Genomic DNA, 23,718 nt, shown 5'->3' on the forward strand with positions numbered 1-23,718 from the left:
TAAATTTGCATGAACGTTTTTATTTCAAATTTTGAATTTGCATGAACGTTTTATATCAAACATAATGACGCATGAACGTTTCAAACCGTTGGAAAAAATCTGAATTAATTGAAATTGTTTTAATGTGCGTTTATGAGACCTCTCTCTATTCTCCCCTATATAAAGCGATCACTTTCTCTTATTTCGTTTTTTGTCTAGAAGAGCTACTATCCTCTTCTTTTCGTCTTCTCCCCCTGTGTGGTCCTTTATTTTTCATTCCGTGTGCAATTGATGTTGAGCTCGTAAGAGTGGGCAAGTACTGTAGTGCTAACAGTGCTTGCAACGGGCAGTTTTATCCTGGATACGAACTTGACCACAGGGTATATGCATCACTCATTCTTGAGGCGTACCGGTCAAATATCGTGTTAAGGACAGCGTGTTGAACACGTGACTCTATCCTCTGTTTGCAGTCCAATTGAGTGTCTATTTACTTTCCAGAAATTAATCCTTTTATTCTTACATCTTTCTAACATCTTTCTTGAGTGTTTTATTGTTACAGACGCAACAATCTTAACACGATATGTATTTTTTCTATCTGTAACAATGGGTAAGAACAATGTTGATGGATCAACAAAATATTCTGGGGAACTCATAAAGTAGATAAGTGATAATAACATTTGTTTATTTGATTGTTCCTTGCATTTAACTATTGCGCTCAACAATCATGGATGTAATTTGTGGAGTGAAAAAGCAAAAAAAAAAAAAAAATTGGGCAGCCGTAAAGTTTCGAGTTTATCTCCTAACCTAGAGAGAATTTTCATAAAACCTTTTAGAAATAATGTAATAGACATCATGATAGTTACCCACGTAAAATTTCAGAATTTTTGGTGTCGTAAAAGTATTTTTCCGATATTTTACAAAACAGAGAAATGTTCCTGAAAAATTCTGACGAGCAGAAATTTGTTGTTAAATAAATTATTAATTATGGGGCAACCATGATTTTTTTGAAATAGTGGTTCAAACGAAGTTTGTAAATATAGATGTTATCTTCAAAATTCATATTTTAGTTTCTGATTCAGAATTGTGGTTTGTGAATAAAGGTGTCATCTACAAGGGACATGGCTAATAGGCGCATGTGGCTGAAATAAATCCTCCAAAGATGGCAAAGGTGAGAATGTTAAATGGAACACTACGCATAGCTCTCGTAAGAAAGGTACGTTTCACATATCTAAATCTAGCATTACTTTAATTAAGGGAGATTGTTATGTTTGTAAAAAATGTGTAGACAACATAAAACCTTAATAAGCAGAAAGATAATGCTAATTTAGTTAAAACAAACTAGAACGACCTTTGTGGCATGATAACCTATGTGAGAGACTGGAGTGGACTCTGAAGCCACTAAGCATGTTTGTTAAAACAAAGACCTGTTCACCTCTTATCTGAGAATAAGGGATGTTGAGAAACTCTATATGAGTAACTCATTTGCGACAGAGGTTGCATAAAAGGGAAAGGTCGAGCAGAAGCTCATATATAAAACATTCTCACATTAAATGAATTTTCCTGTTCCGGGCATATGCAAGCTAGAATATTGTATCTTGTTCTACTGAAGATGGTAAAAGATTTAAGATATTAAATTAATCAGTAAAACTTGTCGTAACTAAGGGCGTGATTTTTCAGGAAACGGTTATAGGACTTAGGGTCTATATAAGCTTAATATGAACTCTGCTGTAATGAATAATTATGATTCTTCTGCTTATGTTTGTGAGTCTTTGAATGTTTGGCATGGTAGACTTGGACACGTAAATTATAAGTCTATGCTTAAACTAGCTAATGTAGGCTGCATGCCCAAATTTAGTTTGGAAAAGGAACACAAATGTGAAATATGCGTAAAATCAAAGTATGCTAGAAAACCTTTTAGCAAAAATGTTCATAGAAATTCTAAACCCTTAAAATTAATTCACTCAGACCTAGTTGACATGAAATCAGTTCAAACTAGAGGTGGTAAGAAATGGTTTATTACTTTTATAGACGACTGTACTAGGTACTGTCATATATATTTGCTTAGAGGTAAGGATGATTCCTTAGAAGCATTTAAGAGGTAAAAACTAGAAGTTGAAAACCAATTGAATACTACCATTAAAACCATTAGGTCTGACCGTGGTGGTGAGTACATAAATCCTATAGGAGATTTCTGTGTAGAACATAACATAATACACGAGGTTACCCCTCCTTATTCACCTCAGTCGAATGGAGTAGCTGAACGTAAGGACCGCACCCTTAAGGAGATGATGAATTCCATGTTAATTAGTTCAGGATTACCTTAGAACTTGTGGGGGGAAGTTGTCCTCTCAGCCTGCTATATTCTGAACAGAGTACCTTTTAAAGGATCAGATAAAACTCCATATGAATTTTGGAAAGGTAGACAACCTTCTTTAGCATACTTTAAAGTGTGGGGGTGTTTGGCTAAGGTTCAGATCCCTTAACCTAAAGCAAACAAGATAGGATCCAAAACTGTTGATTGTGTCTTCATAGGGTATCCTGAGCATACACCTGCATATAGATTTATGGTTGTGAATTCTAATGTTTCTGAAATTGCTGTAAATAATATTATGGAGTCTAGGGATGCTGTGTTTTTTGAAAATGTTTTTCCTTTAAAATATGACTCTCGTAAGAGAGGTGTTGATCCCCTAGATGTTCCTTCAACTAGTCAGACTTTACCTTTAGAGGAAGATGAAGTAGAATTTGATCCTAGGAGAAGTAAAACGGATAGAACCTCCTTTAGACCTAACTTCATAACACTAGCAGAGTCTGATCCTCAGACTTTGTAGTGAAAGGTTGTGAAAACAAAGTTTGTAAACTGAAAAAATCTTTGTATGGATTGAAACAAGCACCTAAACAATGGCACGAAAAATTTGATCATGTAATGTTTTCTAGTGGTTTTAGAATCAATGAATCTTACAAGTGTGTATATACTAAGCTTGTAAATGATGCCTGTGTGATTGTATGCTTGTATGTTGATGATATGCTTATACTTGGTACAAACATGGATGTAATTAATTCCACTAAGAACATGTTGAATGAGAACTTTGACATGAAAGACTTAGGCCCTACAGATGTAATCTTAGGGATGAAAATTAAGAGAAATTCTAACGGTTATAGTCTTAGTCAATCTCATTATGTTGAATCTGTGCTTATAAAATTCAATCATTTTGATTGTAAACCTGCTTATACTCCGTATGATCCTTGTTGTAAACTCAAAAAGAACAAAGGTAATGGAGTATCAAAACTTGAATACTCACGAGTATTAGGAAGTCTGATGTATTTGATGAACTGTACTAGTCCAAGAATTGCTTATGTTGTGAGTAGGTTAAGTAGGCATACTTGTAATCCAGGGCAGGAACACTGGGACGCACTTTTTAGAGTGTTGAGGTATTTGAAATACACGTTGACCTTTTGTTTGAATTATGAAAGGTATCCTGCCGTCCTTGAGGGATTTTGTGATGCAAACTGGATATCAGACTCAGAGGAGTCTAACTCTACGAGTGGATATGTTTTCACTCTAGCATGTGGGGCTGTTTCTTGGAAGAGTTCCAAACAGACCTGCATAGATCGATCCACTATGGAATCTGAGTTTATTGCGCTAGATAAAGCAGGAGAGGAAGCCGCTTGGCTAAGATGCTTTTTAGAAGACATTCCTCTCTGTCATAGGCATGTGCCGGCTATATCTATACATTGTGATAATCAAGATGCCGTACTTAAAGCTAAAAACAGCTATTATAATGGGAAGTCTATACATATAAAAAGAAGACACGATACCCTAAAACAACTAATCTAAAAATGCGTTATTTCCATTGATTGGGTTAAGTCCAAGGAGAATATCGCGGACCCTTTGACGAAAGGTTTGTCCAAGGAGATAGTTAGTAATGCATCTAAGGGGATGGGGCTTAGGCTCATTAAATAAACTTGCCATGAAGGATACTCAACCTTGCTGACTGGAGATCCCAAGATCAAGGTTTCGAATGAGAAACTAATTTGTGGCGGTTCAAGGTAAAAACTATCATAGAATTCATTATCTGCCCCTTCCCTATGGTGTAGACGTGATAGTGTGACTGCATGTGAGGATGACTTTCTATTAAGTCTTAATGAGTTCTATAGTTTCAATTTTAGATTGAAGTGGGGTGTAGCAGTAAACACTCTTGATAGAACTCACCTATCTGAATGTGGAAGTGGGTCGCTTCATATGAGAAAAGAGCTGATTCTCTAGAGTATTCTGAGAAACGGGATTTGTCCAGGGCCAAAAAGGACACAACGACACGAACTCGACAGCACCTAGAGAGATATCACACGTGGTTATTATCGCGGATTACACCAAACGATGGTAGTTCAAGACATCGCGTTTACTGTCCATCAAGTAGTTCCGCCAATTTCTCACTAAGCAAAGGTTCAAGACCTCATGGACACCTCTTGCCTAAGTGGTATTTCTCGCTTTCCGTTTTCTGATTTTTTATCGGTATTTCATTCATGTGGGGGATTGTTAGAGAAAATGAGTTTATAAAATAGTTTGGTTTTTGGTCTTGGTGGGATTGGAACTTAGGATCTATTGGTCACTAAGGACACTAGCTCATTTTCACTATTTGTGAATGAACCTTTAGTCCCACATAGAGAAAACTAAAGATGATACCTCTCCATAAGTATTGAAAATTTTGATATTAGAGTGGCCCTTGGGTCATTAGCACTTTTGTGCGAGGGAGAGGACTTAGGCAATGGGCTAGTTGGTGCAATCACACATTTTCACACACGCGCGGTGCTTCGCACAGAAGCACGCACGCCGCCGCCGTCCGTCCGTGCGGGCGGGCGGGCCGGGCTCGGGTGTGGTTATGGGTGTGGGTGTGGGTCAAGACTTATCTTTTTTGGAAAAACTTCTTTTGAATTTTTGAATTAATACTTAAAAGATTTCAAACAAAATAAATCTTTGGGCGACATTATGTCTATGCATGAACGTTATATCAACATTAATTTGCATGAACGTTTTATATCAAACTTAAATTTGCATGAACGTTTTTATTTCAAATTTAAATTTGCATGAACGTTTTATATCAAACATAATGACGCATGAACGTTTCAAACCGTTGGAAAAAATCTGAATTAATTGAAATTGTTTTAATGCGCGTTTATGAGACCTCTCTCTATTCTCCCCTATATAAAGCGATCACTTTCTCTCATTTCGTTTTGTGTCCAGAAGAGCTACTATCCTCTTCTTTTCGTCTTCCCCCCCTGTGTGGTCCTTTATTTTTCATTCTGTGCGCAATTGTTGTTGAGGTCGTAAGAGTGGGAAAGTACTGTAGTGCTAACAGTGCTTGCAACGGGCAGTTTTATCCTGGATACGAACTTGACCACAGGGTATATGCATCACTCATTCTTGAGGCGTACCGGTCAAATATCGTGTTAAGGAAAGCGTGTTGAACACGTGACTCTATCCTCTGTTTTCAGTCCAATTGAGTGTCTATTTACTTTCCAGAAATTAATCCTTTTACTCTTACATCTTTCTAACATCTTTCTTGAGTGTTTTTTTGTTACAGACGCAACAATCCCTTCTTCGGGATTTTACGAGCTAGTTGTTAACGCACAAGAATCAATCTCCTCATTGCCTCGGTTCTTCGTAGTAGGAGTGAAATATCGCACATTCGTTACGTATGCGAAATAACAATTATCTAATATAAGCGAAGACCATCGCACGTAGCAAAATTGAGATGACGTATTTGATGATGTCAGCACAGTCACGAGTAAAGTGTGATGATCTATGCGAAGTGTAAAGTGTGCGAAGTTGAGCGAATGTATATGAGAAATTGTAACGCACAGTGATTCCGAAAATAGGGGATCTATTAGCTGTCATCCACTATGTAATACCCTATATAAAGGGAAAGGCTATCATGTAATGGTGAGATCTTTAGAGTGTGTTAGACAAGAAATTAGGAGAGAGAAAGTTTATTTGGAGAGCAAGTTAAGTCTTTGTATTATCTTGTATCCAACTTGTGATCTTAATGAATAAACGAAGGATTTTCACCATGATTTCTTAGGGTATTGTTTAGATTCTTGTATGGATGTGGTTGTAGGATTTCCTACAACTACATTCGTAGCTGAGACAAGACTAATTGTCCTTTCTTCGTTAATAGAGGTTCTGTGAACAGAAAATAGAACTTTCTCATCACTGATGATGATTGTGTCTTCGGATTTAGTGTCCTCGATATTATGTGATCCTAAACTTGTATTTATGGTGCCATTGATGTTTTCTTCTATCTGAAACTGGAGATGGAGGCGCCATTAACGGTTTCCGATCTAGAATTGGTGAAGCGAACTTCAACAAACAAAGATGAAGGGTTTAATTCGTAGGGGTTTGTTTTTGGTGGTGTTGTCTGTGTAGGCAGAGATCGAGAAGACGGTGGTGATGGACCTTTGGTCTTTGAAGAAATTAGGGTTCGTATTGATTTTGGGGGTTTTCTGCTGAGAAGGTTGTGACGATAATTTTGAGTAAGTTATTACATAGAGGGGTTTTTAATCTGTGTGGGTATTGAAGATGGTGATACAGTGGTTGATTGATTAGAGTTTGGTGTGATTTGAATTGATAAAGAGATTTTGCGATCTGTAATGGTGGCGTCTGATACAGTTAAGAGGGTGGTGGAGATAACTTGTGATTTTCAATGGAGGTCTCCGGTGTAGTTAAAATAGGAGATATGCTGGTGGATATTGGTAAAATTTTCCTATAGGAGGTAGGGGTGGCCGGATATTTTCCGAAGTGGTGATAGGTCCGATATTGGTATTGAGGATTAGTCCCCGGTGAAGTCGTCAAATGTACACACCCTTAAATTATCATAGGGTAACGAGGAGACTAATCCAAATACACAATACAATTATCAGAAGAACTCTGCCTTTCTCTGGAAGAGTTCCCTGTTATTTATAGGCAAAGCCTGACATGCCAGTGTCGTACACGGGTACCCTAATATCTTTCTTAGTAAGTCTTCTATTATTAGTCGTACACATTTACTATTACAGCTGGGATTATTTAGGCACCCATTGATTATCTTTTTCGGGGAAACCCATTTTTGGGGCAGCCTACTTGCGTTGCATCCTCGTCTATGGTGACCTCGGCTTTTCTAATGGTGGCTTCGGTTAATACCCGAAGCTCCCATTCCTGTCGTCGGTTCTTGATCAAATTCATGCGTTTACAGAAGACTTTCATCTTTAATGAGTTGAGATTGAGATGCTGGTAGATAGACTGGTCGGGGGGCTTTGAAAGGTGCTTCATGTAGGGGTAGGTGGCCTACAGTGAGATTTTGGATTCGAGGCAAAAGAACAATTAGTGGCAGCCTTCAGCAAAATGTGGCTCTCAAGTTCTCTCTCTCTCTTTAGGGTTTGAACATCACTTACTGTCAGTCTCAAGGCTTTCAACCATCAAGTTTCCATTACAAGGTAACAGGTTCTTGTCAAGATTTTCCCCATCATCACACTTTCAATAAACCAAAAAAATCAATAAACAATTTTCCATCCATATTAACAGGTTCTTTTTACCCCCAAACGGTTTATCAGAACTTGAGAAAGCTCTTTTTCCACAACCACCTGGGTGTTCAATTTGTTTGTTTGTTTGCTTGCCATAATGTTTTTAAAGGTGTCCAAATCACGACTCAGCCACTGCACCAAGCAAATAACAGTTAGGGTAGCCAAGGAAAAATCTGTACATCGACAAGATTTCCGGATAATAGAGACCCAACAGACACCAAGACTAGAACACCACCATTGTCGTACCAGTTTATCTCTCCCCCTTTTAATACAAGCAACATAATCGAAAATTTCCCAAATCTAAGCAACGTTGACCGTTGAATTATTCAAATCTTAAAATTCATTCGTTAGAATTACTATCCCCTACTATCCCGCCGGAAAAAAATTCCGTGTGAACTTTTCATTTCGGCCATTGGATTATGGATTCTACGGATGGATTCTAAGAAAACAGAGAAACAAAATTGAAGAAGAGGACGAAGACAATGTCGGGTATGGTTTATGGATTCTACGGATCCTATCCAATTACCCGTACCTTAGTGCAGTTCTTTTTTCTTTTTCTTTTTGACTTGAAAAGGTTAAGCCTTATTGCCTTAGTGGAGTTAATATAGAACAACTCAGTGATGATATTGACTAGATTTCAAGATCTCGATTGATAAAAAAACAAGACTTAGAATATAACTCTTAACCTAATGTGAGTCTCAAATGGAGATCTTAAATTAGATCCACGTTAAATCAAAAGTACTAAGCCCAAATGTAAATACAACAAACAGATCAAGCATACATGAAATCCAACCCACTTTCAACAACATTAACAAAATTGAACCTTCAAATTAATTAGAGCATACATATGCTTTGAGTGAGTGAGTAAATGAGAAAGGAACGTCGAGCAGAAAGAAAGGAAATAGCACTAGCTGAATGGCTACTCAGAGTGGGACACTTCCACGTATTTGCATGATAAAGTAAATAATCCACGTGTATGACTTAGAGAATGATACTCAAATCCTAGTTAGTAAGTTGGCGAATGATTCGCGAATCATTCGCGAATTTTTCCGTATCACGAATTTTACCGGTTTATTCGCGTACGTTTGCAACTCCGAACCCAAGTCGCGTATTATGTGGCATTATCGGATTATTCGCGAATTGTTCACGAATTTTACGTATCCCGAATGATACGTCCGCTTAATTCGCCATAAATTTTTTAGCTTTTATTTTTCAAAGACCCCACTTTTTGGACTTTACTGCCTCCCGAGCATACACGACCGAATATTAGATGTGTTGTAATTTTTTTGAAACAAAAACGACTGAAGAGATTTGAAGGTGAAGGTGAAGGTGAGAGAGATCTCAAACTCACTAACCAAGCATCTAAACCACCATACGACGTCCTCTTGGATAACTAATGTTGTATATATTATTAATATCATCATATTAAGTTTATTTTTTCTTTAAATAACTCACACATATGCATAAAAATTGGTCTATGACCTTATAAATACAAATTATTTGTTATATATAGATACCGAATTTTCAGAACCGAACTCACATTTATAAATCGAATTATACACGTACGTATGCCGTTGCGAATTACTAACGAATCACGTCCCGTTGACCGAATTTTGGACCGAATCTGGATTTTACAAAACCGTATAATACTCGTACGTTTGCTGTTTCGTACGTTTGACGAATCCCGAATTACTAACTAGGACTCAAATACGTCTTTTAACTGATCTTACTTGGCATTCTGCTAGATTGTTAAAGGTTGTTACCGCAATCGTTAGGGTAGGATACCAATCCATATAAAATAAAATAATATCAGCCGTCGGATCCCGTATTGATACCCGTCCTCATTAGAAGTGGTAATAGCAATCGTGAGCTTCATGTTCAATGATTTAGTATTAGCCTTTAGAATGCTTATATTTATTTATTTACATTTTTTTAAGAAAACATCACTATGCCCTGCTTATACTTATTTATTTATTTTTGAAGCACACTGCATGCAATCATTAATTTTACGTTATTCACCGATTTTTCTTATCTGTGAACGCGTAAAACACGTTTTATTTCTTCTTGGCAAATTGGTTACTTCTCTTTCTAAGTTTTTAGCAAAATAAAATTTCATGTTTCCATTTTTTTGAGAAGTTGTCTGCCATGCTTGACAAAATAAAAGTTAATGCAGGTACCGCTGGACATGGATTAGTCATAATTTAAGTGTTTATCAACGTGTAACGCACGTGCATTCTACTTGTAACTTTAAAGTTTAAAAACAAAAGAACAGCATGCGTAGAGGACAAAATAATCTAGAGTACTTGCCATATATAACTTAAGACAAATATAAGAAGAGAACCTAATGCTGACAGACCAAGAGAACATATCGTTGACAGTGAGAACCCCATACTAATCCAAAGATTAATCACCACCAACTTGTCTCTTCCAGGAGTCTTCAACAATCAGTTCATCAACTCCCGAACCGCATGTGTAGAGGACAAAATAATTTAGAGCATACAAAAAAGACATGCCAAGAGAACCCAATGAAGACAGTGTAACAGTAAGAGCCCCAGATTGATCCAACAATCAATCGCCACCAACTTATCTCTTCCAGGAGTCTTCAACAATCAGCTCATCAACTCCCGAACCTCTATAGCTGCTCATATGACAACAGTGGAGGCAGTAATATTAGTTTAACTTTACCGTGTTTAAGAAAATACAATACTCCAAAGAATAGAAAAAAAATGATTCAACAAGGACAGAGATATGAATGCAAGATGTGGCTGCTGTTAGTGCAGGTACAAGGGATAACTACAGAGCTGGGATTATAATTGCTGAAATACAAAGTAAAGTAGGGAGGAAGAACAATCTCTATTTAGTGGAAGGGATACAATTGGACCATGGTCTGAATTCCCAATATTTTACTATAACCATGTCTTGATCGTTCTACATTATTAGACTTTCTTTCTGTCACTTCATCTTTGTGAATGCACTTAATTTGTCTATGCAGTTAATTCTTTCTGACAAAAATATCACAAATGCTAGGAATCTCATCTATCTTCCGGAAGAGGCTCTATTGTAGGAGGAAACCCTATCTCAATAATTGTCTGACACGCTGTATACGTTGCCCTTGTAACTCTTGTTGAAAAAAAGGTCACAGGTCTTGAAAGATTGCTGCAGTGCCTAGATGACATTCCTATCATGACCGGAGGAATCCATGTTCGCAGGGAACTCTGCTATCCTCTGATAACATGGATATCTTTAAGCTAATACACTTCTTTGGATTCTTAAGATCATAGCTGTAATTTGTTCCGAGCAACTCTAAATAGAGGTATCCTCTGATTACATGGATATGTTTAAGCTAATACGTTTTTTTGCTTCTTAAAAGCATTCTATAATTTGTTGAGCAGTTGGGCCATCCCTAGACAAAACTGACAGTGAAGTTATAGCACTTAGGAATTAGGATGCTGACAGTGAAGTTCTAGCACTTAGGAATTAGGATGCAGTTGATAAGCATGTTTCCGGGTTTGACTCTGAGAGTGTGCCTGTTGTTTCTAGTATTCTTTCAAACAAAAGATCAATGTCCAAACTAGACATGCACACAAACCAGATGCAACAAATTCCACAGAACAGTAGCAATCAACAGAGATCGGACCACAAAAATTCTGTGAAATTGCTGCAATTGCCCATAAAAGGAAGAGGGTCACAAACTATTTTGACAGGGTAAGTAGAATATACAGGCTGTTACTTGCTACCAGCTATTATATGTATGTAGTTGGTTTGATAGTTTCACATTGCCTCCATAATCTGGATTCTTACTACTCGCAAAGTCGGTTATTCTTAAACTCTAGCACATGACAGGAAAGCCATAACATCGTTCAAACTGTTACAGGACGCCTAATGTTTAAATTTTTCCACGGGAATCAAAGACAGAATATACCAACTGTAATAGCCTAGCTAAATGAAAAAATAGAAATATCATTATCCATCACTAAATGAGCTGTCTGTACAAAAATTGAATGTAGACTCCCAATCCTTATGAGGATGCCTTTACATACGAGTTTTAATAATATTCTAGATAGGTAATCTCAAAACACAAAATCATACCGATATAAGCCACTACTCAACAGTTAGTATTGAGGATTGAGGTTTGATAAGGATTTCACCAAAAGGTCCAACATCTCCAGTTCAACCATAATTAAACATCATCTTGCAAGTAACTTAAGTCAACATAGTCATATATCAAAGAATAACTACAGTAGAAAGGTGGGCAAAGCATAAATCTAGATACTCCGGTTAAAAAGAAGCTCATGGGTGCTTGAAAGCTTGCGGCAATACTCATGAATTTGGAGAACACAAGAGCCAATATCAAGATGACATCGCTGTTTTGACTGGATAGTATTCATGTTCATAAAACATTCTGCTATCATGTGAATGCATGGATATGTTTAAGCTTACATGCATTTTCGGGTTCATAAGAGCATTCTGTCAATTTTTCTGAGCAACTGTAATTACTAATTATAGAAGTTGGGCTATCCCAAGATAAAGTTGACAGTGAAGTTCTAGTACTTTCCGACATCAGAAAACTCTTAAGTATGCAAGTTACAGTGTCTAGGTTGTTGATATATCAAACAAAGAAACTTTCACCTTACCTGCGCTTTTTGATGGGAAAGAGGCTCTCAAAGAAAGATCCAACCATTGATGTAGAGGAAAAACAAGGAGCTGAGGAAATCCCGCTGAAATCAATTGCATTGAACGTCTTCCTTTTCCAATTATACGAATGGCATGTAGATTCAGATATCTTACCGCCAGACGTTTTCAAATAAGAGGTTAAGATTAATTGATCTGTCCCTGGAACTGGATCACAAGCAAAATCACAGCGACCTCCACCCAAAGTGTAGGGTAGCTGAATGGAAACCTCAGTCCAAGAATTTCTTGAGTTTTTCCTGTTTCTATCTTCATTCAATACCCATAACTTAGGTGTGTAACCACTCTTTTCAAGTATACTAAATAAACCTAAGCGTCCATCTAATTCTAACAGCATGATATGGTAGAAACGAGAATGATAATTTTCAGATTGTTCAAAGATGTAGCTGGGCACCCTAATTGCTCTAAACTTCTCACTTCCAACATCAAATCCCACTATGAACTTTTTTTCCTTTTCACCGGCTTCGAATATACCAAGAAACTTGGTGGTATAATAAATAGAACCATTTATATAAACTGAAGGTCCGTGTAATTCAATATCATGTGGTGGTACCTCATCCATCCGTCTCCATTCATTATCTCCAACTGTCAACACCTCACAAACTACATAAGAAGGTTGCGAAGACCTCCATATACCAACCACTTTATGCTCTTTAGAGATAGGATCATATCCTAATGTGCATGTAGCCATTGAAATTTTATTAGACGCTTCAAGGTCTTCTCTACGCACATCTGTTAACAAGTTGCTTACAATCCAAGGTGTTATTTTCCGGGTACTTAAGTTAAAAATGCAAACACCAGGGTAATCTCTTCTTTCACCAAAGAATCCAGATAACCCAACTACTGGCTTTAACATCAAATCAGAACTAGCAACTTCCATATCTCTTATTGTGTGAAATTTTGCTTTCGATATAGCTCTTCTATCCCCAAACACTAAATTCGCGGTCCTAAATTCATATTTAGAACGATTATCAATTAAATTAGAAACAAGAAGGCATGGTCGTGCTATAGACCGCTCAAGATGTAGACTGATAAATCCGATATCTTCTTCAATTACTGAACACCAATATTTGCATACAGATTTAAATTTTATCAAACACTTTACGGGTAACCAACTGAGAATTTCCCTCGCTATAACATCTTCTTGAGTATCATTAAAATTGAAAATACTAGTACTACTGAAATTGAAACAACCAGTACCTCTTCCTTTCTTCTCCTTAACCTCAGCTTGAAATTGCTGCTTCCTTTTCTGACCATGGGGTTTCAATTGAAACCTAGAAGTAGCTGTTTTAATATCAACCTCCAATTCATTCTTCTTTTTCTGACTATGACCATCGGGTTTCAATTGAAACCTAGAAGTAGCTGTCTTAATATCAACCTCCAATTCATTCTTCTTTTTCTGACTATGACCATGAGTTTGAAACCTAGAAATATTACTAGATAAGTTGTTTCCTTTCACAACCTTCTTCTTGCTGTGTGGTCGTCGGAGACGCCTACCACCAATTAGTTGTGCTCCCTGAAAAGACAAATTAACAACTGAAAAACGAATTTCAAAGATAAGCTCAAACAAATTCTGGGGGAAAAGCCAAAACGAACTTATTTGATTATAATTCAAATTTAAAGAGAAAGGAAATTAAGATTACTTACTAAACCCAGTGGAGACAAGAAAGCCATTGTTGAGCTTCGGTAATAATTAAATTCGAATTACAGAGTGAGCCTAGGGTTTGGGGAAGAGGAACGAGAAATAAGAAGAAGAACGCGATGAATCTAGGTTTAGTGAAGAAGTGAGATTGGGGATAGATAAGGTCTAGTCAAAATTAGACCAGGACAGGACTGGTGCGGTGCGGGGGGCTCGTGAAAAACAATTCGGGTTTATTTAGTAAAAGAGGGAGAAAAAAAAAGGGGTGCGGTGTGGGGGGCTTGAGAAAGAAAAAAATGGGTTTATTTAGCCTAGCATTAAGGGGCGGATCCGAAAGAATTAGGGGCGATTAATAAGACAAAAAGTGGTCACCCAAAGATAAAACACAAAATTGGTCAATTAACCCAATAATGATAATTTCTGGGTGAAAAAGATATGTAAAATTTGATACTGTTTAAATGGACGAGAATGTAAAAATAGTCAGGATGTAAACAGTTTCATCCTACCAAATCTCAAATGCTTTTTCTTATTTTAAATTACATCAGGATGCATCCAGTTTCATCCTCGTTATTTTTTAAGTTTAAGCCAGGATGAATCCAGTTTCATTCTTGCTATTTTTTTGGTGTCCATTTCACCCATACTAATTTTTACTCATCCATTAGAACCATGTTTAAAAAAAATTGGGCAAATGACCCATTTTTCGAATCTAAAATGAAGCCATCTCTGATATCTAATATTCCGAAATGACAAATATACCCTCAATGATCGGTAGATAAAACTACAATTGATAGTTTATTTATGTAATCGGTTGATGTTAGGATACTCGGTTAGGTAATCTGTACATATGTAGTTTGAAAGTTTTATTGTTATGAAGTAACCAACAACCGGAGGGTAATTATTTATCATCTCGTCTGATTATAAAGTTGCCCCAAAATTAAAATTTGAAAAAATCTCAAGTTTTTCGAATTTGGGAACTATCGTAATCGGTAGACTAGGAGTTAACATGTCTCTCGATTATGATACCCCAAAATTGAAATTTGAGAAAATCTCAAATTTTTCGAATTTGGGAACTAACATAATCGATAGCTTATGAAGTTCACCCCGCCTACCTATTTTAAACCCCAAGTTAATCGGTAGACAAAGAGAAAATGATGTGTCTGATTATTAGGTTTTTTTTGTACAAAAGAACTTTGATATGTAACACGATAATCGGCAGGAAATGTTAATAGTTTCACTTTCGATTGTGGACCTGTCTGAATTTTTTTTGGAAAAATCACCAGAATTGATAGTTAAGGTTCATAATTTTGCTACCAATTCTGCACATATCTGACAATATTTTGAAAATTTAACACAATCGGTAGGTAAGGATGATATTTATCCTTCGATTATTGTGAAAAATTCAGCAGTTTCAAGTAATCAAGTAATAAATATTACTTTAAATACATTCATATGGGTTGACTCCCATAAAGCGAAAGGTATTTGTATTCCTTTTTACTAGTAGCACGTTCTCAAAAGAGATGAGGTTAGTACCTCAAAGTAAACTGCCAATCATATATATAAAGTCTGAAAAGTTGGGGATCAACCCAACCAATCATGTCAGCTGAAAATATGCACCTGCAAACACTATAATCATCCAAAGACATATGTAAATCCATTCCCCATACAAAACAATCCTTAATAATCAATCCATGCATTGTGAAGATATGTAATTCATTCACACAATGAGGTATAAATTGTTCAATAGATTCTTGTTGAGGTGCACTCCCTAATCAGGATCTAAACCAGCGGAAAAGACTTCCACGGCTGATATTGGTTCATGTTAGTTCTAAATCAGGATCTAACATGGCTAGCTAGATCCATGTTAGGGTGAAAGGATGAAGTTGTAGGTTGATTTATTTTGTGTTCAAAACAATGGGTTTCAATAATTTGAGCTTAATGTTAATATTTGTGATTCTCTTTCAATGCTTTATCTTCTAGCTACATTTTTCATGGTCCATGCCATGTATATTCCATAGTTAGATTAGTAGAAGGACTCGTTGAACCTTGGTGATAATTGATTTATGAATATCTCTCGACTATTTATGCCATGTATACTTAGTGCTTTGGAATTCTACATTAAAGTGAGAACAAAGTACCGTTTTGAGAACTGTAATTCTTGTCGATGATTCATAACAAAATATCTTTCGTGTACTAGTAGCTAGGTTTGCTATTTTACATGAGTAAATTAGAGATTTTGGTGATTGAACACAAATAACTTACCTACAACGGTTTCCCTGAACCTTAACACCTTCACATATCTTTGGTTACGTTTTATTATTTTGCTTCCATTATTCCATAAACATTCTAAAATATTGAATTTGGTTAGTTGATTTTTGATATTAATTAGTAATGGTATTTCACACTCCTCGTGGGGACGACCTGTACTTGCCATTGTTCTACTAGTTAGACATTGTGCACTTGCAGTATTTTATTGTAGGTTTCCCAACCTATCAATTTTTTAGCGCCGCTACCGAGAAAAAGATGAAGTTGTAGGTTGGTTTATTTTGTGTTCTATGTAAAGTGCTATATTTTGTGCCCATATTTATATTAGCTAGAACTCGATATTTTAACTAATGACATTATTTTGGTGCTTTTATAAAAAATACGTACGAATCCAACCATCCGTGGAATATATGGCTAAAATGGGAGCTAAAATGGTGCAACAACAATCACCAATATCACTCACAACACCCAAAGGAGACAGCTTAACTATTGAGATTTTGGGCTGCCAAACATACTTAAGTTAGTGGCACCATATAACAAATACACGGCCCGAGTTGGTGGATTTCTTTGTTCCACTCAAGCAGGCACGTGAAAGTCCACCAAAAACTAATTAGTGTAAGAAATAGTGGGTGACGTGTCAATGTATCCAACCACATTTCTGAGTGGTTTGTGATAAATATCAAGTAGCATCTTCATTTCTTTTCTTTTGGACAGAAAAGGGTGATTTTTGTGGAAGAAAATGAGAAGGTTTCATATCAATTTTGCAGAGAGAGGAAATGATTAGAGATTTTTATTGGCAGGGAATAAGATGGGTTTGCATGGGTTCGTTGATTCATTTTGATTGCTGGCTTATATTTTCAAGTGACGAATGGTTGTGTCTGGTTTGTACTATGAACTGGTATTCGAATGGAGCTGACTTGGTGTCTTGGATATACACGGAATTTGGAGAGGTCTTTGGGTTTTTGCTGTCGACAGAGAATGGAAGTGAAGTTGGCTTTGGTGTGTTGGCTGTAATAATGTGCGACAGTGGTAGGTTTTATATTTTCAGATGGTGGCAGTTAGTGGAAGAAGGAGTTGCTGTGCGATTCAGTTTTTGAACTCGTAACTGAAATGGTGGTAATGTGTTGTTGGCTGGAATTCAGCTGAAACGTTGGATACGGCGATTGGTTGTGCTGATCGAAAGAAGTTGTCCCAGTGATCTAAATCGTGGAGGAAGATACCAACTCAGTTACCTAGCCATGAGTTCGATGGGCAAGCAAGTACTCAGGTAAATGGATTTGTGGAGCTCTCAACAACAACAGCAACAAACGACGGTATATTGCAGGGGTTTGCTGGATTGAACTGAGATGGCGTCTAAGTCGGAGTTCTATGAGAGAGCTCGGACATGGAAGAAACGGAATTTTCCGAGCCCTGCAACCAGTGAGAGGAAGACGCTGAGAATATGGAAAGATAATAGGGAAGCAGCTGAACGTGGAGGACCAGAAAATGGTTGAGGTATTGTAGCCTGGATGCAGAACAAATTGGCAGCAAACAAATACTTTAGAGTATCGTTGGTGAATTAATCGAAGAACAGTTGCTGCTGGTGGTGGTATTGTATTGGGCCTATCGGGTTGTTTCTCATTTGATCCCATTCGAGCCCTTGGCAGCACTATATATCAACGAAAAGAAACAGATTGAGGAGGAGAGTCGACAGAGGCTAGACAGCCGACCGAAGCTAGAGAAGCCGCAACTGGAGAATAGGGTTTGATGTTTTGTTCTCGGATTTTTCATTTTGATTAGCTATTGATTTATATATGTTTATGGTTTTTGAGAAAACCATGGATGGCTAATCCATGTTAGTGTTTAGATAGAAACCAATTTAGTTTTATAAACTCTACAATAATATTTCTAATAATCAAAAAATTGGTAGGCTCAGAAACCTACAATAATAATAATATTGCAAGTGCACATCGTTTAACTAGTAGACAATGGCAAGTACAGGTCGTTCTCACGAGGAGTGTGAAATACTGCTACTAACTAATATTAAGAATCATAAATCAACAATATAATTTTTTTTGAGAGTTTTCATAAATTCGAAACAAAAAGAAATAATAAATAATAAAGATCTAACCAAGAATGTGAATAGGTTATTAGAGTTTTGGATTTCCACCAATTCAATCATATAAACTCGACTAATCTCTATGTATTACTGAAGAAAACTATCGAATTCAATCTCATGCCTCGGAAGATAGAATGTTATATCCTAAAATATTGTTTCGGGCGGGCATTTTCGCTGTAATTTCCTTCGCTTCAAATGATAGTGACTCCAAAGCGTTACTTATCAATCCCAAAGCATATGGCGTCAAAGAATTTAACCAAGCACGCAATATCAATTGAAAAGCATAAGTAATCAAGAAAATCACATAATCGATTAAATACCAAGCTATATGAAGAGAAACTAGTCAATAAATCATTATTAAAAATATCATCGTAGAGTTCACAAAATCAAGCTGGCTTCCGTCTAAACCTTAACATGGATCTAGCTCGTCATGGCTTTCTCAAAATCCATAAACAAATTGTAATCAAAACCGCCAGTTAATCCAAAAACCAAATGAAGAACTCCAAAGCCTATTCGGCTGTGTAGCCGCAGCCTCTTCCCCCTCTCATTTCCGATCTTTGTTCGTTTATACTCCCTCCGTCTCTATTATAAAGGCGGAGTTGTAAAAATTTGTAGTCCCATTAGATAGGCAGACTTTCAATTTCAAGATGGGTTTTTTTGTATATTGCCCTTATTTATTATAGGTAGTTATCACTACAATTAAGTTAATGTTTCTAGTGTTGGAAATTGTACAAAGGATAAAACAGGAAAGAGGATGGAAATGTAGGAAATCAAATTTCTTATTCTAAGAGAAACTCACTTCTCCGCTTATATAATGGGGACGGAGGGAGTATCTCTTAGGTGTTGCTGCGAGAAATCATACCTAGCAACTCTCCCCCAAGGCCCGGTCCAACACCCTGGCCAGTTTATAAATCCGGACCCATTCAAAGTCCAGCAACTCCATCCTAAAACTGACCATGCACATTATGTCCATCTTCGGCCATTCAACCTTTAACACCCTGACCAGGACCTAACCCCATCTCCTGTCACGGTCTGTTTTCCTTCTCTGCCGGCCACAGTAAAACAGCAGCTTCCCCGCGTCCTCCATTCTTCATCACCGTCCCAACAACATCATAGCAGCACCACTGCCGGCCACAACACCACTTCTTAGTTTCGGTTTCCCAGCTGAGCATCACGTCCTAACTGGATAGATGGCAACAGTCTCGTACAAAGCTAGCCATTGTTTACTTGGTTGCTGCGCATCACCAGCTTCATTACGAATTCAAACCCAAACTCCTGGCAGTATAAACACGGTACCACTTCACAACATATTCAAATCAGCTAACACAAACCCATCTCTTCCACCAACTTCAGAACATGAATCTCAGCCAACCACCAATCACCACCTAGATTTGCTGCTGCCTTCTTCCATTCGAGTGCCTGGCAGTTCAAGTACAAACCAGCCAATACAAACATCAATTACCAACAAATTCCATCGATACACAGAGAACAAACCCCACCGGAATCAGGCGACCACACAACCACTTCTTAACGTCCAACATGGACAAAACTCCATATATTGAATTGATGGGAATATCTCGTACAAAACCAGCCAACATCTCCCTGATCTTCTAAATTATTCACCAGCTGCAAGCCTTTTTCTTCCTCTTTAAAGCGCCAGCTTCGTAGTTTCTTCCCCATCTAATCACCACCTCCAGTAAAGAGTTCAATTACCCCAAATATCAACAGCAACAGTACTAGTTCTTTCCTCGATGCCGAATACGATAACTGCTGGCCTCAATCAGTTCCATCCAAAGCACCTTCGATTCTGTCGATGCAGGGAACTCGAAAACAATCACCACTACTGCCTGCAACAGAGACTGATTCACTCCACCTCGATTTGAGTACACAGCCATGCAATGGCTCATACAAATTCATCCAACTCTCGCCTCCAAACTGAGTTGACTGCGACAAATTCACAAACACAACAATCCCACTTCTCCTCTCGCACTCAGCCACAGCACCGGCTAAGTCTCTTCTCACTATGGTTTCTAAATCCTAACCAAGCTCAACCAACAAAGCATTCAACCAAGTAGTTTTCCCTTGATCAATGATCGAATCAATTTCAGCCAACTCTCGGACCTTGTTCACTGGCAATTCAAAGTAACCTTCCTCCACTGCATCGACCGCAGAAGTCGTACGAAACCAGCCAAAATATCTCTCCCTGACTCCATTGTGTTCGATCACATGACCAACATCACCATCGCTTCTTCGACTTAGAACCCCAGATTGGCTGCTGCACTGCTCATCTTCATCCATTACAATCACTTAATGCTCTTGTACTTAGTTCAACCATCTGGCAGCCAACCTTCCAAAATCAAGTTACAGACCAAACCCACTCGAGGTACTAGAGATCAATTAACACTGCCGGCAGATAGAAGAAGCTTAAAATCATTATTTGTAGCAATAAACATCTCATTCATTTCCCAGTAACTAGTCATCGATGGCTATGGGCGCAGCAGCATGGTGAAAGTTGAAGCCCAGATCTTCTTCTTGGCCCAGATGTGTAGGTCATGCAATTGAGTTGAGCTTGGCGATGTTTAGCCGAGAATGGCTAATATTGGTGCCACCAAAGACAAATCAAATGGCGCACACTTAGCTGAGATTCCATTTTATCACAAACGCCAACCTCTGCTTCTAATTAAACCATATATTCTCCGGGTGATCGATTTGCTAGTACTTTCTACAAAAGCACTAAAATAATGTTATTAGTAAAAATATCGAGTTATAACTAATATAAATATGGGTATAAAATAATGCACAAACGTGCTTATCATTAAGCTTGGAACATGTTAATGCAACCGAATACAACATCATAAAGTTATATTTTCTTTACTAATTTTTAGAAGCGAATGTTCGGTTGAACCTACATGCCTTAGTGTGCCAAGAATATTGTTATTTCTTGAGTTAACCTACTTAAGTTAGCTTCGTTTTGGAATACATTAGGTAATATAGTACTAGGATTTCCTAAGTTAGTGATGAAGAATGAACATTTGAAGAATTTAAGATCACGTGAACAAAACAATTTGAAGAACTTCATTAAGGTAAGTAAAGAAGACTTGCCTTTGCTTTGAATTCTTTTGTATGTTATCTATCTATCGTAGAAAAAACGGAGGACTTTAGTAAATGATTATATCCAAATGAGATCGTATGATAAATTATCTTTTTCTAATATTAAAGTTTCGACTTTCGAGCTCTTGGTTGTTGGGAGCACGAAAGTAAGCTGGAGAAAAAGCATAAATGTTTTGATAACATCTCAAGACTTGCAAACTCATTTATGAGCTTGTATAGTTTTGTTTTGGTAGTTTATTATTAATGCTTTTGAGTCACTTGAATCACGAACCAAAGTATTTGAGTTCGTAATATATATAACTCAAAATAAGGCTAGAAGTCACTTGAATTCGCGAACCTATTTTATAGAATTTTTCTTGAGACTTTTTTTTATTGAGTTCATGAACCTATTATATTGTATTCGTGAACCTAGTACAAAAGAAAACAAAAAAAAATCTCCTGAGACATTTTTGTTTTTTGAATTCGTGAAACGAGTACAAGAAGTTTCTCCTATAACTTATGAAAACTTGTGTTCAGGAACCTAATATGGTGTATTTGCTAACCTACATAGCTTTGATTTATATTTTCTCTGTTATGAGTTCAAGGACTTAACCTTCCAACCCAGTACACATTTGTATTTGGTTTTATTCATTCATCTTTGGTTATCAAGGAGAAGTTTCTACACACTTACCTTCTATTACTTATCCAATTCTTATAAAAGAGAATTCTTAGTTCTTTTCCCAGAATTGATCTAGATTAAGATTCAAGCTCTTAGGTCATATAGTAATTGCCACTATGTGTGCACATTGGCTATTCTTGGAAGTTTGAAATTATCTTTGGAAGTAATTCTTTTCATAGAATTTAGTTGAGCTAACAATTATCTATAAGTTCAAACTATGGAAAGATCCTCAATGCAAGTCTAAATCTTACCAAAGACACAGTTCTCTGTCTTGGTGAACAACTTAGATTTATCAACTGAAAATTTACTTGGGTTGTAAGAAATTTATTTCTTTCATCTTAAGAAACCCAACCTTGATTGATTACTATATATTGGAAACATTAGAAACACTGAAAACTCAGTCCCTACACGCTTGTGCGCATCTTGCTGCAAAGTTTGTCCTTCAGACACCTAAGGATCTTCACTAAGGTTCGACTTTGGAAGACTTCACTTAGGATTTGTGAAACCTAGCTATGTACAGCCTATCTCTTAAAAAAAAAGTTTCATATGTAACCGGTATCTTTATTTTTTTTGTTTGTAATTCTTGTCTATTCTAAGGTTTTTCTTTTCTGATATAATGTCATTCAACAATTACTAATCAGATCCAGATTTGATAGAAAAGGTAAACATGATTGAGTATAAATCTTATTTATTGAAAACATGTTTGTAAGTGTTCTACAAGAATTCATCTTAGTATCCGATCTAGAATGATATTATATAGATAATTGATTAAGTATCTCTATAGTTTTAAAGAGAATAAACCCTAATCTTGTTGGTTCATCTAAATCAGGGAATTGATTTATGTATCCTTGATCTTAAATCAGAAAGGAAATTACCAGTTGTTTTGTTGGAGAAAAGGTAGTACTAGTCTTCATGATGGACTACGAAGCAACTCTTAGGTGCATAGATTCTTCTTCACCCTCTTTTTGATATTCTTCCTTAACCTATTCTTCATACATTAAAATGTTGCTCCACATGACATTGAATCATGATTCATAGTTGATGGTACATCCTCTTTGAAACTTTCCATCTCAAGTGGAATTAATAAGTTGTCTAGCTTGTTAGCGTTAATTGCTTATTCTTCATGTTTATGTCGTATTCATTTGTTTTATTGAGTAGTAATTAGTTTGAAACAATGGATTTATACGTAAATTTTATCTTCTTATTGATAATGAAAAAAAATTGTTTAACATGAAAAATATAATTATTTTATAAATGTCTTAAAATTTCAAAAAAAAATTTGGCAAATGCGCGACAGCCTTATTAGTGTTAAATTATGTACTAGTTAATAGAGATATGACCTTTGACGTTCGGTATGTCAGGTTTGAAACTCTACAATTACGGATATATCAACAACTTTGCACACATTTTTTACAAATCATTTAAACTTATAGTTTGGATACAAGGGTCAATCGTCGAATTCTGAATTCCGACTTCTAATGAAGTCTGTTAAAGTCTGGGCTATAGGTAGTCACAATGCATATTTACATTATAATCTTGGAATTATTTATTCAGATTTGAAGAAACACTGTTGCTAGCTTAATGTTATTAAAATGTTAATTTTATTTGATATAATAAATTAGGAGAATATTGCACCAAGTCTTGTACCGACCGGTGCATTCTGAGTTTTTTTTTTAGGAAAAGAGGCAAGCCTCAAATATATTGATCATAAAACACTGATTCAAAATC

The 23,718-nt window shown here is 36.6% G+C and overlaps 1 protein-coding gene across 2 annotated transcripts; it reads right to left on the reverse strand.

Moving 5' to 3' along the window:
- Positions 1-9,730: 9,730 nt before the first annotated feature.
- On the reverse strand, positions 9,731-13,997 carry LOC113295114 (putative F-box protein At2g16220). 2 transcript variants are annotated; one of them, XM_026543465.1, is made up of 3 exons: positions 13,870-13,997; positions 12,168-13,738; positions 9,731-10,171 (listed from the first exon to the last, which is right to left on the reverse strand). In XM_026543465.1, exons 1-3 carry the CDS (start codon positions 13,894-13,896, stop codon positions 10,117-10,119), a joined length of 1,653 nt encoding a protein of 550 aa, XP_026399250.1. In that variant the 5' UTR covers positions 13,897-13,997; the 3' UTR covers positions 9,731-10,116. The 2 variants fall into 2 exon arrangements, with proteins under 2 accessions (XP_026399250.1, XP_026399251.1); XM_026543466.1 differs by having other exon boundaries at positions 12,163-13,738.
- Between the last annotated feature and the right edge of the window lie 9,721 nt (positions 13,998-23,718).

The sequence above is a fragment of the Papaver somniferum genome, chromosome 7 (genome assembly GCF_003573695.1).
Source record: "Papaver somniferum cultivar HN1 chromosome 7, ASM357369v1, whole genome shotgun sequence".
In the NCBI taxonomy this organism is placed as follows: domain Eukaryota; kingdom Viridiplantae; phylum Streptophyta; class Magnoliopsida; order Ranunculales; family Papaveraceae; genus Papaver; species Papaver somniferum.